Source organism: Nuphar pumila, chromosome 5 (genome assembly GCF_984573655.1).
Source record: "Nuphar pumila chromosome 5, dmNupPumi1.hap1.1, whole genome shotgun sequence".
In the NCBI taxonomy this organism is placed as follows: domain Eukaryota; kingdom Viridiplantae; phylum Streptophyta; class Magnoliopsida; order Nymphaeales; family Nymphaeaceae; genus Nuphar; species Nuphar pumila.
Genome location: NC_143253.1, coordinates 124,366,190 through 124,382,827, shown reverse-complemented (window position 1 = coordinate 124,382,827; position 16,638 = coordinate 124,366,190). Strand labels below are relative to the sequence as shown.

Here is a 16,638-nt window from a genome sequence, read left to right as displayed (position 1 = left end):
GAGACATTTCATTCCTTACAACATTTGAAAATTGATATTTTTTTCCTGTCGCAGGGGTCAATTCCTTCCTCATTAAACAAAAATAGAACTTGAACCAAAACAAAGGAGAAATTTCAGAAAAATTCTGGTTGAATATCAGACTCAGAACACATGAAAAATTTACAGCTCATGATCTCAAGATTATATCATAACTGTAAACCTAGAACTAAAACATCGGAAGAGGGCCAAAACAAAATACAATCTGGCAAATTATTTTCATTTAAGAAAAGTACAAGCAAGGAAGAGGAAAACATATGCCACCAAAGAGGTGAGGAGTTCAAGAGTCCATGTTGGTCGGAGAAGAACAGTGGGAATAAATGGAACCACTACAGATCCGCATACCCATCCAATTGCTAACGCTAAAAATCTGATAGCCAAAGATACAGCATCACAAGAAGAAAAATGAATAAGCAATGAGAAAAGAATAATGGTGGTGATTAAATTTCTGAAAACCTCACTGTAACTATAGGTTACCCAGTGATGAAAGCCCTGGTAATGCTTTTCATCTTGTCATTCAGGAAGTAAATGCACGCCGCAAGGGAAACTGCCACCTGGGGAAAGATAAGACAGGAGTTAGCCGTTCGGTAGTTAATCTATTGAGAAAAATGGAGAACATAGTTCATGTCTCATCATGAAAGCTTTTCTTAGTTTGCTCTAGTAAAAGTCACAGTTAGCCTTATCTCTACCAGCTCATAAACAAAATTAAAATTAACCTAGGAATGCCCTCAAACTCTAGATGCAACGCATAAGATAACTATGATGGAAGCATGTAAGTTAAATAAAATTGAAACCACATTGAAAGAAAAAGGTAGAAGAAAACTGGAACTCCTGGCAACACACAATCAAACCTTGAACAATTCAGAGGTACTTATCCATCTGTTATGCATCCCATTTTTTATGGGGGAATTATAAAATAGATGGATCGTTTGGTTCATTTTTATCAATATTTTTTCCGTAAAACAAGAATTTTTTCAAGGGAACCACAAAGATTGCATCAACTTACCTAAGGCCCTCTTTGGAAGCTCATAGCCGGAATGGAAGTTGACGATTTGGATTTAAATTTGGTCGAACTACTATGATAGTGGTTATAGTTTATGGAAATGAGAAAGGTCAGATGATCTCTCATTTGTATTTGAACTTAAAGCAGGATTTGGTAACAACAACCTCCTACAGGTGGTAGCTGCCAATTACAGGACTTGATGGCTTCCACTTTTCCAAATCCATCAACTCCCCTACACCTACCAGTTCCCAAACAGAGCCTAAGTAACAATTTAGAAAAGATAAAACAGTAAAACTTATTTTTTCTGAGACTAAGTAAAAGACTTATAAACTTCCTATTTCATTTGGATGCCCTTGTTAGGAGGCACACTTTTATAGTTAATTAAACAGCTAACTAGGACACAATGACCAACTTTTTAATTTTTTCTCATTGGGAATCTCTTTTCACAAGTTCTTCTCAAGAACTATATTATACTTGTTAATCTGTTGGTGAACAGAAAATGATGAATAGACGAAACATGGAAAACAGAACTACAAAAATCTAAGTATAACCGACACTTGATACTTTAATCAATCCTAAGAATTTTTCACATTTGTACCTTTGTCTTTGAAAGTACTACTTAACAAATGATACTAAGAACTAAGAAGAGACTACTTAATTGTATCTACTACTTCAAAGATCGATATTAACTCATATGAGGTTCATAATGAAAAGGAGACCTTGCTACCAAAAGTAGAAACATGAACTCAAATGAGTTCATAATAAAAAGTAGATCAACATTAATTAAAAACATAGTCTCTTGTACTGAAACACAACCATGAAAAGTATACCTGGAATGCAGGGCCAGTTTCAGCAGAATTTGTGATGCTCCAACCTCCCATGAAAGCAAAGAGCGCGAATCTTCTAAGGATAACATCAGTTGGTGGAAGCTCAACAAACTCCAGCAGTCTTTTAAACCAAGGAGGGGATTCCTCTACTTTCTTCCTTAGCCTAGTTTTCAGATTAATTTTTGTTTTCTTTCTTTGTCTGAAACTGGCCATTATTATTTTCTCATAAGCAGCTTCTATGGACTCCATACTTTGCTCATGCTCAGCAAACTGCTCCCGGAGAAAATTCCGTGCCCCTCGAATTTCTTCTTCAGAAGCATCCCGGGATACACCCAAGCGTTTATAAGGATCCCATTCATGCATCCTTGGAAATTTTGGTAGAGCTGTGCAGCCATTTCATAATTTAGAGAATGTCTATCTTGACCGAAAAAAGGTATTGCATGGCAGCCAAGAAAAGAAAAGAGCACTAGCATCATAAGAAGATTAACAGTGTGTATGAAATTTAGAATATGCTGAATGAAGAAACTACTAAATACAGTTTGGAATAAAACCAAGAGTTTATTATATGAGAACTGGAATATATGTTTGCAACAATGGAGAGAGAGAGACAAATTTGCATGGATCAAACATGGAAGTTAGCAACTGAAGTGTGTGCATGTGCATGCATGTAATAAGTTAAAATATATAAATTCACTGAAACAGGAATAAAAGAATACATAAAACACAGAATTTATAAGTACAGAATATATACTAGGTACCGCATAATATCTAATAACATACAGAAAAAGGCAACAAAGGCTACCACAAGTATGCAGTCCATTCCAAAAGACCACCATGTAGCATAGGAGGATCAACAACGCAACCAGACTCAAAACCCAAAAATTGTACTATAGTTCATGAGCAGCTCTTTGGTAGGTGCTATCCACGGAGGCATTCCGGGAGAGTATGTGGCAGTTTATTGGCCAACTAGCTAAAAAAAGATATGAATGCTACTAGAACTTTCTACCTACTTAGGAAGATCGCTTCAGAAGCCAAAAGTTAAGGATTTTTAGGAAGTTCGAATTTAGAAGTCAGAAGTTAACATTTCCAAAGATCAGTTCCCTTATTATTGAAGCATACTACCAAAGGCATCACATTTTCATCACGAGAATTGAACTTTCACTAAAAGACAACAAATTTACATAATGAACAATGGTTTTTATATTAGCAACACTATAATTGACCTATTTTAATTAGATTGAAGAATAAACCTTAAATGGAAACAATTCTTTTATATTCATTTTTATTAAACTAAAAGGTATTTTAAGTTATTCATTTAACAAAATGAGGCAAGGGACAAATGTTCATTCAAAACTTTCTCCTGATTATAAGAACATGTATGCTATTATGTCCTCTCTATAAAATTCATAGTGTACAGTGTTATCTATTATTTGATGCTTAGTTGCTTACTAGTCATTACAATTTCATAAACAATGATTTTTTTAGATGAATGGAGAAATAGGACTAAAAAAGCCGACCTCATGAAGTTAGGATAAGGCTTGATGATGATGAGTGATTTTGCTTAGAAACGTTCAAATCAAAATTTGTTTTTATATTTAATAAACGTATAATAAACTACTTATATAATTAGATAGTAAAAAATAAAAATTCATTTTGGGTCCAATAGGTATTATATTACCATATACTTTATTTTCTAAAAGCAAAAAATTTAGTTAGCAAACCTTAGATGCATTAGCAATATCATATAGTACACCAACAATAACTGTTTTCTTTTAATGCATTCTGGAAAACTTCTTAATTCACTTTTTAAATCCTTCTTAGTAACTTCTCACTTCACACTTGACATATTTTTCTTCCTGCAGCGCTGCTTGAATCTGCACCTCTCTTATGCAACCTTGATAGAAACTAACCTAGAATATTTCTGATCTTGAATTTTGTAGTGATAATAAACATCTTGTTTATGTGTTTGAAAATTTATAAAAAATGAATCCACTTTTATTCTGGACAACCAAACTAGAAGAGGGCAATTGCAATTCACTTTCCATAGAATCACAATCATTTAGAACTTAATTAGTTGATGGATTAGTCATTTTCATATCCCTACCGTCCATAGCGAAGGTTTTTCTGTTGCCTTGTGAAATACAAAATGATACTTCCTTCTAGTGTTGTATTCATTTTCACATCGGGTCTTACTTAAATTTCAATGACCATAATCCTTTGTTTGCATAAAACCAAGAAAACAAAACCAAAGAGTAGCTTTCGATCCCAATGTTTGTCAAAAGAAGATAAAAAATCTGGAGCGGTAACGAGTTAAACCATGACCAAGGACCATTGTGCATTCATTTCAAAACTAGTTTGGTTTTGTGGAAGAACATCAATTCATCAGATTCTTGTGTTCTACTCCCATTTAACCTTCCACTAAGGAAAAACTTTGCTACAACGGTAATCAACCCATTAAACAGAAAACTCAAGTCATTCGATCAAATTAAAATACAAAAATCAACTCAATCAAACCGTAAATGCACCAATTTCTCACCCATGGCCTAAAAAACCCAAATAAACATAATAAATAAATAAACCAAAGAATCAATTTTGGGGAACATCAACCACAGTTAATTTACCTACACCGCCACCGAACGTAGCATCCATCGTGCACCGTACAACACCACCCTCTCCCCATCCACCCTTCCTTCCATTCCTACATTTTCGGCAGTACATTCTAAAAATAAGAAAATAAAGAAATCCCACATTCAAACACCCCAAAGAGAAACGAAATTGAAAAATCAATCCTCTAATAGAACACCAACCTCATGCTCAAAAGTGAGACACCAAACAAGCAAAACAAACAAACAAAAAACCTAAAGATTAGGGTTTTAGCCAGCGGCAACCGGTTCAAACAAATTCAAATTACTTAAAAAAAGAACGGATAGCAAAGAATGGAACCAAACTCGCACAATCTCTACAAATAAGCAAAAAAACAGAAGAAAAAAAACCACTTACGGATTGAAGTTGGAACGAAGAGAGGGCCCGTGGTGAATAAAGAAGGCGTTGTGGGTCAGTAGCCCTAATTTTGGGTTGGGGTTGGGCTTGGGCAGGCTGGTGCAGAGCAGAGACGCCTCCATCGCTTCTAGAAGTTTCCTTCTTCCCGATATTTCCTTTCTTTCTTTATTTCTTTTCTGGATTCACAGGGAAACCCTAGCGCTTCTCCTCGCCATTTTTCGAACGCTCTCGAGCTTTTCCCTGCGAGAGAAGAAGGTTCGGTGGGAGCGCGGACGCTCTCAGAAGAGGCGGATGGATGAGGAGGAACGACGGGGCTTATTTTTATTGGGAAAATGAGTGGTGAAAAAAGGCTACAGCGAAGAACAGCTTAAAGTCAAGCCGGTTTTGATGGCGTCGCCACGTTTCTAGGATGTTTGGACGGATCGGTCCGGATCATGGCTGGTTGGCACTTGGATCGAGTCTGTGGAAGCAAACGAAGGGATGTAAACGGGTCGGATACTGTTTCCGGACTAATTGGATTTCGCATAATCAGACACAAAGTTGGATGTGGGAGTCGAATGAAAAAAGTAAAACCAAATCTAGATCTAACTTACTTAAATAGTTCACTGGATCCAATGTTTACTTGTTGTATTCAGTTTGGGTATGGATTTGGATGTAATGTAATACCTATGTTTAAATTGAATCTGATTATTAATTGGATTCAACTTCGAATCCAACCAAATTAAGATTCAGTTGAATATTTGGCTTGAGTTCAAACCATAGTTACCAGAAAACAAAATGGATACAAGAAGCAATGCATGAAGCGGGTTTGATTGGACCCGGATCTGAACCCAATACTAGTACCTCAAATCAAGGCTGGGCCTGGTTCTACATGGGTCTGAACCAAACCCGACCTGTTGTCACCCCAAGAAGAAACACAACCTATTTGGGGCTAGGCAGCAAGCCAGCCTAGTCAATGGCTCCAGCCAAGTTTGGTCATCTTGACTCATGACTGATTTTGGGTAAGCTTGACTGGCTTGTTGTCAGGCCATGAGCCAGTCAAGTTCAGTCCTGGTACAACTGTGGCTCAAAAACCTGGCTCAAGCCTACCCTGATGCTGAGCTCTATCTTAAATGGATTTGGAGTAGGGTCACAAGTCTTGACATGAACTCGGACCTTGATTTGATTAGCTATTGACAATTTCTAGTAAGGCATAATTAAGGATGTCAATGAATTGGATTTTATCTGATATTACATCAAATTTGATTGTGTTTAGTTGCATTTGGTAAGTCAAAACCATATCCACTTATAATCAGATGCGGATATGGTTTTGATTTTTTACTATACCAAATCTGATAAATATCTAAGTTTGACTACATTTGAAAAAGTGGATTTGGTATGAGCTTTCAATTAATAGAATATGGTATTGGGCACATCTGATCTGAATCAGAACCATTACATCCCTTGGCTTAAATGAGCTGGATCAAAAATGGATCTTAGCTGTGGATCCATATTTCACATTGCTAATAAAGAACAAGGAAGACTTTATTAAGGATAACTTTCGGCCTTTGGGATCGCAACTTATAATTGGGGGCTTGTTTTTCACGAAAAATGGCATCGCATAGAAAATGATTGTGACATAATCAGGTCAGGCACTTCTGATGTATTATGCCTTAGAAGTCGTTCATTCATGTGATGAACGACAACCCAAACACCATGGTTGAATAGTTTATCTCTTAAATGGGTCCTACAAAAATTTTGAACACCAAGGAAAAATGATGGTGTTTGGGTTGACATTCATTTCATGGATGAACATCCAAGTTAGATCTGACCATATTATCATCACACTTTGATCATATTTTGGGTCTTTTTACTCACTTGATTTTAATTTAAAATTATATGATTTGGAATCACATGTAATTTTGAAACATGTGATTTCATATAACTTGAGATGCAAGCAAACACGGCCTTAGTGTGGCTTGACTGCTATTGTTTTACATTGTCATCTAGGCTCCTTTAAAACATGTTTTTCTCAGTAAAACTTTCGAAACTAGAGAAAACAAATGAAACTCGATTCTTTCTTTAAAAACAAACAAACTCCTTTATGTGGTTTGGTAACTCAAGTTATCAACATTTACGATAGGGTTAACTCCAAAGTTACGAGTCGAGGAAGCGAAAATGAGAAGCATAACACTTCTAAAATTTTAGGAGGCAAGAAACACAAGATGATTTAGAAGCGAACCGAGATTTTTTCTCAAGAATGAGAAAAAAAATAAACCGAAAGTAATCTAGTAAGCAAATAGGAAACAAAGAGGGAAGCAACCTAAGATTCGAGTGGGAAGCAAATAGGAATCAAGTTTTTCCGATATTAAGTAAAAATAAAAATTGTTAAAAGCTCCAAGCCCTCAAAGAAAAAAGAAGAAGAACTCACTTCCTGATATTGAGAATCGAGCTTCCTAATAATGAGAAGCATTCTTCCCCATAAATGGAAAGCAAGTTTCTTGATAATGGAAAGAACATTTTCCCATAAATATGAATCACACTTCTCATTTAAAAGGGTCATAGCCAAAAGGGTGATTTAAAAGCAATTTTTCCACACGTTTAGGAAGAGACGCATTAATCAGACCTTCGGGTCTGGATCCGGGTCTTAAGCAGGTCTTCTTATTTATCACCCTACCCGAACCCTATAGGGTTTGGTACGGGTCGACCCGTTGACACCCAAAGGGACAAAAAAGAACTATTTGTTGGGCCCACCCTCTCATAGCTTCTCATCATTTCAGAAACTTCATTTTCCTACTGTTTCTGGAGGAGATGTCTTTTATGACCGTTGTCTTCAAACTTCCTTTTTTTAAATTTTAGACCCGGATAAAATTCTACTACACCACATCCGATCTGAGTCTGTTATTTCTGAAAATGGGCCCCATTCGTAAATTTTTTAAATGTTAAAAAGCTTGTTTCTAGTATTTCTTTTGTATCAGATCCGGTATTACAATATGGTATTCAAGGAGATACTCGAGTCCGGACCCATTGCATAAATTTCGGATTCGGATTACGGTCCGAATCGTATCCGAACCCCTTGCACTCCCACTTAAGTGTCATTTTTTAAAACACTAAAGGGTAGAACAGTCGTTTCCTATAAAACCTAGACCCTTTCCCTCTCCGGCCGCCGTGTTCAAATGTCCCCGCAGAAAAAGAAAACGAACGATAGCCTCTTAAAATTGGAGTACTTATAAAACAAGTACGCGCTAAATCTTATGCCACGTTACACAAATCTCGCACCACCTCGTCAACCTTCTCCAGACTAAAGCATTTGGCAGCATATAAGAAAAGGCTTGATTTTAGGGTGATTTTATCTCTCCCAAAAAGTAACTCCAACAACCACCGCCATGGCCGCCAGTCACGTCTCTCTCTCTCTCCAGGCGGACTGTACGAGGCCTCTTCCTCCCCTTTGGTACATATACTCCGCCGGTCCGCCTCTGAGCTAATCCTTCCCTCTGCAGACCTCTCCAGCGATGGCCCTCCCTCTCTCCTCCAAGTCCTCCCTCTCGCCGGAGATCTCCTCCCTCTCCTTCTCCACACCTTCCCTCCCCGCTCTCAGGATTAAGCCCTCCGGCTTCCGATGCTCCGTCGCCGCCGCTCCGGCGAGGGCCGTGAAGTCGCTCAGGGCGAGGCAGATCGTCGATAGCCGCGGGAACCCCACGGTGGAGGTCGATCTGGTCTCCCGCTCCGGCGATCTCTACCGATCGGCTGTCCCGAGCGGCGCGTCGACCGGGATCTATGAGGCCCTGGAGTTGCGGGACGGCGATAAGGCCGTTTACGGTGGCAAGGGGGTGCTGAAGGCCGTCCGGAACATCAACGAGGTCCTCGCCCCGAAATTGATCGGCATCGATGTTAGGTGAGCTCGGATTCTGGCTTTAGTTCTTCTTCGTCTTTGATTGTTTCACCGATCGATCGCTTTTTGTTAGCATCAGTGCGTGTTGTTATCATTTAATGCTTTCCGTCAAATTGATCGTGATAATGTTCGTCACCGATATGTAAAGGTATATGTTTATTCGTATTAGTGAATTCAGGATGAAAATTGCGATTTTGTTTCTAGAAATTGATTAACTAAATGGGAATTTGAAATAAATGTATGCGAGATCAAGAAAAAATAGTTTACTCTTCATTTTTACTTTTCTTTTTCATGTTTTGTACTCGAATTGAATGGATTGATCTACATGAACTAATGTGTAGAAGACGAAATAATCGGCAGTTAGTTTGGTTGCAAACTGGTTCAACTCTGATTTGTTTCTTCATTTCTTAATTGCTGAATCCAAAATGTATCTGAAAAATGTGGAGAGATGGAGAAAATATAAGAATGATATATATACCTATGATCCTTCCATGATATATATATATATATATATATATATATATATATATATATATATATATATATATATATATATATATATATATTAAGGATGAGCTAATGAAGTCAATGTGATATACGACGGAAATTTGAAACATGATTCTGTTGATAGTCCATGCTATTTGTTTTGTATCAGCAACTACAACATAGAGTGGCTGTTAACATGCAAGCTGTGATCATTACATTCAGAGTAACGGTAAGTTCCATAAGTTGCTGCTTTAGTCTAAAGGCCCCTCCATTCTTTTGCTTACTGTAATAGCTGAAATTTACCTTTGATATATTAATTGTATGATACCTATAATCCCTTTTTCATTGAAGATAATTAGCAATATTATACTCCAGTAACTACTAATGACTGTAAGAAGGATTAACACATTTATGAAAATAACGGAATAATTGTTGAATCAGGATGCCCATCGCAGTTTAGGTTGGTCAAACTGGAATAATAAAGTAACGAGCACCAGATTGGGCACAAAGAACAGATCTGTCTGGAAACAGATGAGTATAGAACACCATAGAATGTGATTGTCGTAGCATAAAGACTGGCACTGTGTGAATGAAGAGAAGTGGTGAAATGACACTAACTACTTGTAGATCATATGATCTAAGTTCTACATAGGAATCAAGGTAATTGACTGAAAATAAATGATGCAAGCGTGGTTGAGAAAATATAGGGATGAGAAGAAGGGAATAACACAATCAGAGGACCAAAAATATAAATCCAAAGGAACTCATATTTATATGAGGTTCAGTCTATCTGTTATCTCAGTTTCTCAGACTTCAGACTGAACTTTTAACTGGATGAATTACAGTTGCATAACTTGGCTGCTTACACTGTTAAAGAATAGATTACTATATATATATATATATCAGCTTCACTAGTTTAACTTACAGTAGTACACTTGTACATAGCATACTGGAAGTGAGGCAGTACTCAATGCACGAAAAAAGACTGAAATACAATTCATGGTTGGTGTGACATCTAAGTATTGGGAGTCTGGGACTCTTAGTGCATATGCCATGTTTGGTTCATGATTCCACAGTTAGGTTCATATGCAATGTCTCATGTTCCTTTGAATGCGGCATAATAGGCCATGAGAACACAGATTGAACACTTTGTAGAAATGAATTCTATGTTATCCAGGCCTTCTAATTGACATAATTGCTACTATTCTGTCTGTGCAGCAGTGGTTTGAACATGCTTACCTTCTTTTGCTCTATTTGTTGTATGAAAATCTGACTTTTTAATTTTCACTTCTTGATCCAGGAACCAGGCTGATGTTGATTCCATCATGTTAGAGCTTGATGGAACTCCCAATAAATCAAAGCTAGGGGCTAATGCTATTCTTGGAGTGTCACTGAGCATATGCAGAGCTGGTGCAGGGGCAAAGGGCATACCTCTGTACAGGCATATTCAGGAGATCTCTGGAACAAAGGAGTTGGTTATGCCTGTCCCTGCTTTCAATGTGATTAATGGAGGAAGTCATGCTGGAAACAATTTGGCCATGCAAGAATTCATGATATTGCCCGTTGGTGCAACTTCATTTGCTGAAGCCATGTGCATGGGCAGTGAAGGTTAGCTCCATTCATCCTTCCTTCTCCATAGGTGGAATGGATTACAGTGATAATTGACCCGGTGGTTCTGACCTTTTCTGCATTCATATCTAATTAAAGATTCATATCCTCATTCCATCAGTAGGATAGTTTTACAATTTGTGCTTTTACTTATTGATCTATTGCTAAACAAACTGCAATAGATGCATGTGTATTTACTTCTGTTAGCTTCTGCATGTCCTTAATTAACAAATGGCATTCTATGTATGCAACAGTCTACCACACACTGAAGGGAATTATCAAAGCAAAATATGGACAGGATGCGTGCAATGTTGGAGATGAAGGTGGGTTCGCTCCCAATGTTCAAGATAACAGGGAGGGCCTTGTTTTGCTGCTTGATGCAATTGAGAAAGCTGGCTACACAGGCAAGGTAACATTTATTGGGATCTTGCATTTTATATGTTTTCTCATAAATAGAAGTTGTCTTCCTGTTCAGTATGGATGATTTTGAGCTTGGTTATGCAGATCAAGATAGGCATGGATGTTGCGGCTTCAGAATTCTTCACAAAAGATGGGAAATATGACTTAGATTTTAAAAAGCAACCAAATGATGGATCTCATGTGCACACAGCTCAGGGCTTATGTGACTTGTACAAAGAATTCATTAGGGACTTTCCAATTGTTTCTATAGAAGATCCTTTTGACCAAGATGATTGGAGCTCATGGGTTTCACTGCAATCTTCAGTTGATATCCAACTCGTAGGAGATGATTTACTAGTCACAAATCCAAAGAAAATAGCAGAGGCAATTCAAAAGAAGGCCTGCAATGGTTTACTATTAAAGGTATGTGTTTTTTAATGTCTTTCTCCATGTACTGCCTTGATTAGCGCTTGCATACAGCATGGCAATCAAATAAATATATGCACTTCCTCATATATAATCTTATATAAATAACCTCTGGAAGATAGGCATTTGATGCATTTATTTTATGTATTTGCATTTAAATTTCATGTTTGAAGCCAGAAAAAGCCAAAGCGTTGGTCCATTAGGCTGCCACAGCCAGATTGCATTTAAGTGAGTTGAATAAAAGAAAGAAAGGGGTTCAAAGATAGACTGCCACAGCCAGATTGGACCCAAATTCCTATTAGGCTTTGGTAGAAACATGTGCAAATTTAGCCTGGTCCATTAGGCTATAAGCTGGACCAGTGGGCCTATTCCTGGTCTTAGTCAGGCTTAATATCATTTTGATGGTTTTCTTACATGTACTTATTATAGTGGGCTGGCACTAGGGTAGTCTAGGCCCTTGATATTTATACGTGAGAGCTTGCGGAATCACGGTCATTATGGACAAGTTGGCAAAGAAGAATGGGGCTGAAAGATATTAGGGACAGAATAAGAGAAATGGAAGAGATGGAAAATAAAGTAAATAAAGGATGTTAAATAAGAATGTGAATAATAAGAGTTTTAGAGTGGAAATATTAAAATAATATGACGTTCAATTCTTTCTCTAGCTATTGGTATTTCATGGTAGAGGGCCTAGAGGCTACTGTAAAGAACCTTTTTTATGAAGTCAACAACAGCAGCAGCTGCAACAATAGCAATAATGACAATAGTAGCAAGCACGCCAGCAACAACAATAAATTTTAGTTTAGTCTACTGAAATTTGAAGGGAAAAAAGAATATTTTTTAGCACTACTACTGCTATTGGAGAATCAAATAGAAAACATACAAGAAGGGAAAAGAGCAACTATGAGAAGACCTGGATCATGGCTAATGAGTTTTTGAACAACTGAATTAAAAGATGTAGCAGGACCAACAAGGAGAAAATGATGAGATAAAAATTTATCTTTTAGGCCTATTGAAATATTTTGCTACATTAGGCAAACCTGCCTCTGGTGCCAGGTAGTAAAGGTATATAATGAAATGGAGAAGGAAGAATATAATGTTGCCACAGCAATAATGGATTGTCTTGCACTCTACCAAGAAGGGCATTCTCTTTATAATGTGGATTAAAACTAGAACTGGAATTAGCTTTTTATGACCACAACAACAGGTATGTATGTCTATGACTGATGTGACAGACACAATATTGACTAGTTGCAGTAGTGCATCACTGAAAAACAAAAATCCAAAGAAGAATGTTACTAGTCAATTTTTTGTTTGTTTTCTTGCATCTAGTTACATGTACCAAAGTGGTTAAGATGCAGCAATGCGTGTAGAATCTACCTTATTGATTGATATGGAGAATCCACCCCAAGTTTATGGGCTGGTTGACTGTCTTTGATGGAGACAGCGAGGGCTGAACATCATGCCCACAGAATTATTCTGGAAGTGCATCCATGCACATGAATCCTGGCTGCTTGATCCTTTGTTAATTATCGCTATTCTTTTGCAGGTTAATCAGATTGGTTCAGTTACAGAATCAATTCAAGCAGCTCTTGACTCCAAAGCAGCTGGCTGGGGTGTGATGGTCAGCCACCGTAGCGGTGAGACAGAAGATAATTTTATTGCTGATCTTTCTGTTGGTCTGGCAAGTGGACAGGTACTTATTTCCATATGTCCTCTATCTTTTCCTTAACCTTTTGTTATGTTTGATCTTTCTAAATAACGTGCTATATCACAGATCAAAACTGGAGCCCCATGCCGAAGTGAGCGGCTGGCCAAGTACAATCAAGTATCGTCTCTTTCTCTCTCTCTCTGTGAGCTTAGGTTGTCTTTGCTTTCTCTGTATGGAAAGGTTAGCATCTTATTTGGTGAAAGAAAGTTACACATAAAAGCGAAATTAGGTCTTTTATCTTTAGTTGGTGTTCACATAATCACGTCCTAAGGATAAAAACAAGAAATCTGGCTAATCATCTTTGTTTGCATGAGCTTCTTCTTAGTTCTGTTTTCTTCCAAGTCATCCAAAACCCTAAATCGTTTAGTGGATCTTGTATGGATCCGATCGACTAGATCTGTGTCTAAATGCCTCGTGTTTTGTACTCTGATCCATGTGGATTCAAAATGGGTTTCTATAGTTGCTTTCTGAAGACTTTAAGGCTCTGTTTGGGAGCCTTGAATTCAAGGTGTGTTGTGGCTTCTCATTCTCTCTAAATGTGGCTTCCCTAGTGTTCTCAAAATGGGTTTCTATAGTTGCTTTCTGAAGACTTTAAGGCTCTGTTTGGGAGCCTTGAATTCAAGGTGTGTTGTGGCTTCCCTAGTGTTCTCATTCTCTCTAAGTGTTGTTTGGGGGCAGTGGTGTTGCCAAAACACTGGATTGGGAATACTGTTGGCATCCCCAACACCACATTTCAACACCATTTACAAGAGAATTTTTTTGGCAACTCCATCCTCACCACCACATTTTGGCAATACATGGAAATGGTGTTTCCATCCCAATGCAGGGTTCCCAAACAGAGACTAAAGAGTAAAGACTCTTCACTACACTATAACAATATTATAAGCATACATTGTTTTTTCCAACTGAACAATTTTCATTTGGTTATGTACTAACCTTTTTCTTCTATGGGATTGAATTGCTTCTATGTTTGTAGGCACAACTTATAATCTTCAAAGATGATCAAGTTGTTTTTCGAGATTGAACTTTAGAAAAGCATTATAACTGAGTTGGTGTATTTGTATCAAGTTGCCTTTCTGTAAAATAAAGTAACCTTATCAGTTTCTTAAGTCCAACTGATTTGAGATACAAAGACGAGTCATTTGTTGATTTAACTAAATTCCACATACTAATTTCTGCCTTGATCTTGCCCAGCTTCTCCGTATTGAAGAAGAGCTTGGAAGTGTACGTTATGCTGGTGAGTCTTTCAGATCTCCATGATGATATCCAAGATGCAGACGAAAGGTTGCCGAATAAGATGGTGGCTTGATCCATATCAATTTAGGTCTACCCAGTTTAAGCATCGAATTTTGTAGAATTAGTTCTATAAGATGCACTTAGATGGGGATACAATTCTTTGTGCCATTTTTAGTAAATCTCTTCTGTTGTGAGAATAATATTGTCACATCGGGTAAGTTCTTATTTATTCATCTTCTATAAGCTCGCACTTGCTTGCAGGTATTTTTTGCTTGGTCTGAGCCGGTTGATGTGTTTACCATAATTTGCTAAGTGAAAAATGTATATTAGGTTAGGTAATTTTTTATGCATAGTTGTAGGTTTTTATATTTATTTTTAATGAAAATTCATAATAATTGAAACAAAACTCCTACAAGTTTAAATAAATATAAATAAAATTTTTCCATTAATGAATACATTCAGACTTTACCTAAATCTCTCCTAATAAGAAAGCAAAAACAAGAAAACAAGAATTAGGCCAACTTAGTGCCTTTTAAGTATTTTAGCTATGTCGTCTAAAACTAATCCATGTTGCTCCCAGGGCTCAGAGGTAGATTAAGCAGACCAAGGATATGGATCCTCTAAGTAGGATCCAAATCTATATTCAATCAGATTTTGTTTTAGGATTCGGGTCAGTCGGATCAGCATTTTAAGTTGGGTCTCAAATGGATCAGAATCAAAATCTGAGCCAATTACATTTTTTACATGTAAATACCGTGTTTTTGTTCTATTTTTTCTGGATCCAATAGTACCACATATATTTCGGATTGGGATTCAATTTTTACATTTTGAATTTCGGATTCTTATTTGGAAAGATCTGGCCCCATTTGAACTCCTAATGTCTTCAGATCGTGTTTAAGTTGGAAATCGGACTGAATCCAAATCCATGTAGTTAGATTAGCAGAACATATGAGATCCGATTAATAATTGAATTTAGATTTGATATGCAGTTCTACATCGGATTCCAAATCTGAACCTGAAATGACTCCGAACCCAAACACATACAATATTTCTCTGATTAGCTGGTCGTATCCTTATTGGTATTGCATTTTTTATCCGAATTTCGTTTAGGCTAAATATGATTAGTTTTGATTCAGTAATCCAAGAATCCCAACCAAACCTAACCTGCTTACATCCTTAGTTTCAGTAGATTTTGCTCAATGGTAATCCACGTAACTTGTTCATTCAGAGAGAGAGAGAGAGAGAGAGAGAGAGAGGTCCAAGAGAGGGCCATGCCCCAAAAACTTGCAGGAGACTGAGATAAAGGAAGTAATACAGTAAGGGAAATAAAGACCGGAATTCATGCGTAGGAAAAAATGATGCTAGGAATCAAGTTAAGAGTGTCTAGTAATTTTCATAACTTAACCAACATGCTCAATCTTTGACCACGGTTAACTAGACAATGGTTCTAATCTTTTAAAAGGCAAGCTGTATTTCCAGGGGGCAGGTTATATCTTCCCCCCGCCCCCCGAACACGCACACGATCCCATCATTTGAAATATGTTCATACATTCAATCCTAGCCATCCAGCAGACCATTTAGCCATTGATTGGATGGCTAGGATTGAATGTATATGATCATATTCAAATGATGGGATCCGTGTCCTTTTTTTAGCCAAGCACCTTGCAAATCTTGCAAGGGCAGGTTGGAGAATGACCCCCTTGACTGGCAACCTCCAATTTAAGGAGGCTTACCATATTTTTGTAATTGAGCTATAGTTTTCGCTTAAAAACAGGAAGGGAACCGCTAAACCCCAGCTTAGCTTTCGAGAAAAAAAAAAAAAGCAAGCTGAATTTGCAAAGATCTTTAAAGAGGAACCAATTTGGGGTGGTGATAATTTACAACGCCAACCCAGTACAAATTGGGCATTTCCAATAATTTTTTTTCCACAAATTTGACCGGACATGTGTTAAACATGGCACAATTGCTAGGAATTGATACCTGCACCGTATTTTTTGCATGAAAAAATGTGATTTTTGAGGTTTGTTTGAATATT

The 16,638-nt window shown here is 37.3% G+C and overlaps 2 protein-coding genes across 3 annotated transcripts; one reads left to right on the top strand and one right to left on the bottom strand.

Annotated features, from left to right (window-relative positions):
• Positions 1-111: 111 nt before the first annotated feature.
• On the bottom strand, positions 112-5,159 carry LOC149838527 (protein CHAPERONE-LIKE PROTEIN OF POR1, chloroplastic-like). Of its 2 annotated transcripts, none has more exons than XM_090006645.1 (5): positions 4,867-5,159; positions 4,488-4,585; positions 1,870-2,249; positions 514-590; positions 112-406 (listed from the first exon to the last, which is right to left on the bottom strand). In XM_090006645.1, exons 1-5 carry the CDS (start codon positions 4,986-4,988, stop codon positions 256-258), a joined length of 828 nt encoding a protein of 275 aa, XP_089862771.1. In that variant the 5' UTR covers positions 4,989-5,159; the 3' UTR covers positions 112-255. The 2 variants fall into 2 exon arrangements, with proteins under 2 accessions (XP_089862771.1, XP_089862772.1); XM_090006646.1 differs by having other exon boundaries at positions 4,488-4,564.
• Positions 5,160-8,224: 3,065 nt separating this feature from the next.
• Positions 8,225-14,828, top strand: LOC149838526 (enolase 1, chloroplastic-like). The gene is made up of 7 exons (XM_090007720.1): positions 8,225-8,740; positions 10,524-10,831; positions 11,086-11,240; positions 11,336-11,653; positions 13,206-13,352; positions 13,434-13,484; positions 14,562-14,828. Exons 1-7 carry the CDS (start codon positions 8,358-8,360, stop codon positions 14,625-14,627), a joined length of 1,428 nt encoding a protein of 475 aa, XP_089863846.1. The 5' UTR covers positions 8,225-8,357; the 3' UTR covers positions 14,628-14,828.
• Positions 14,829-16,638: the final 1,810 nt, after the last annotated feature.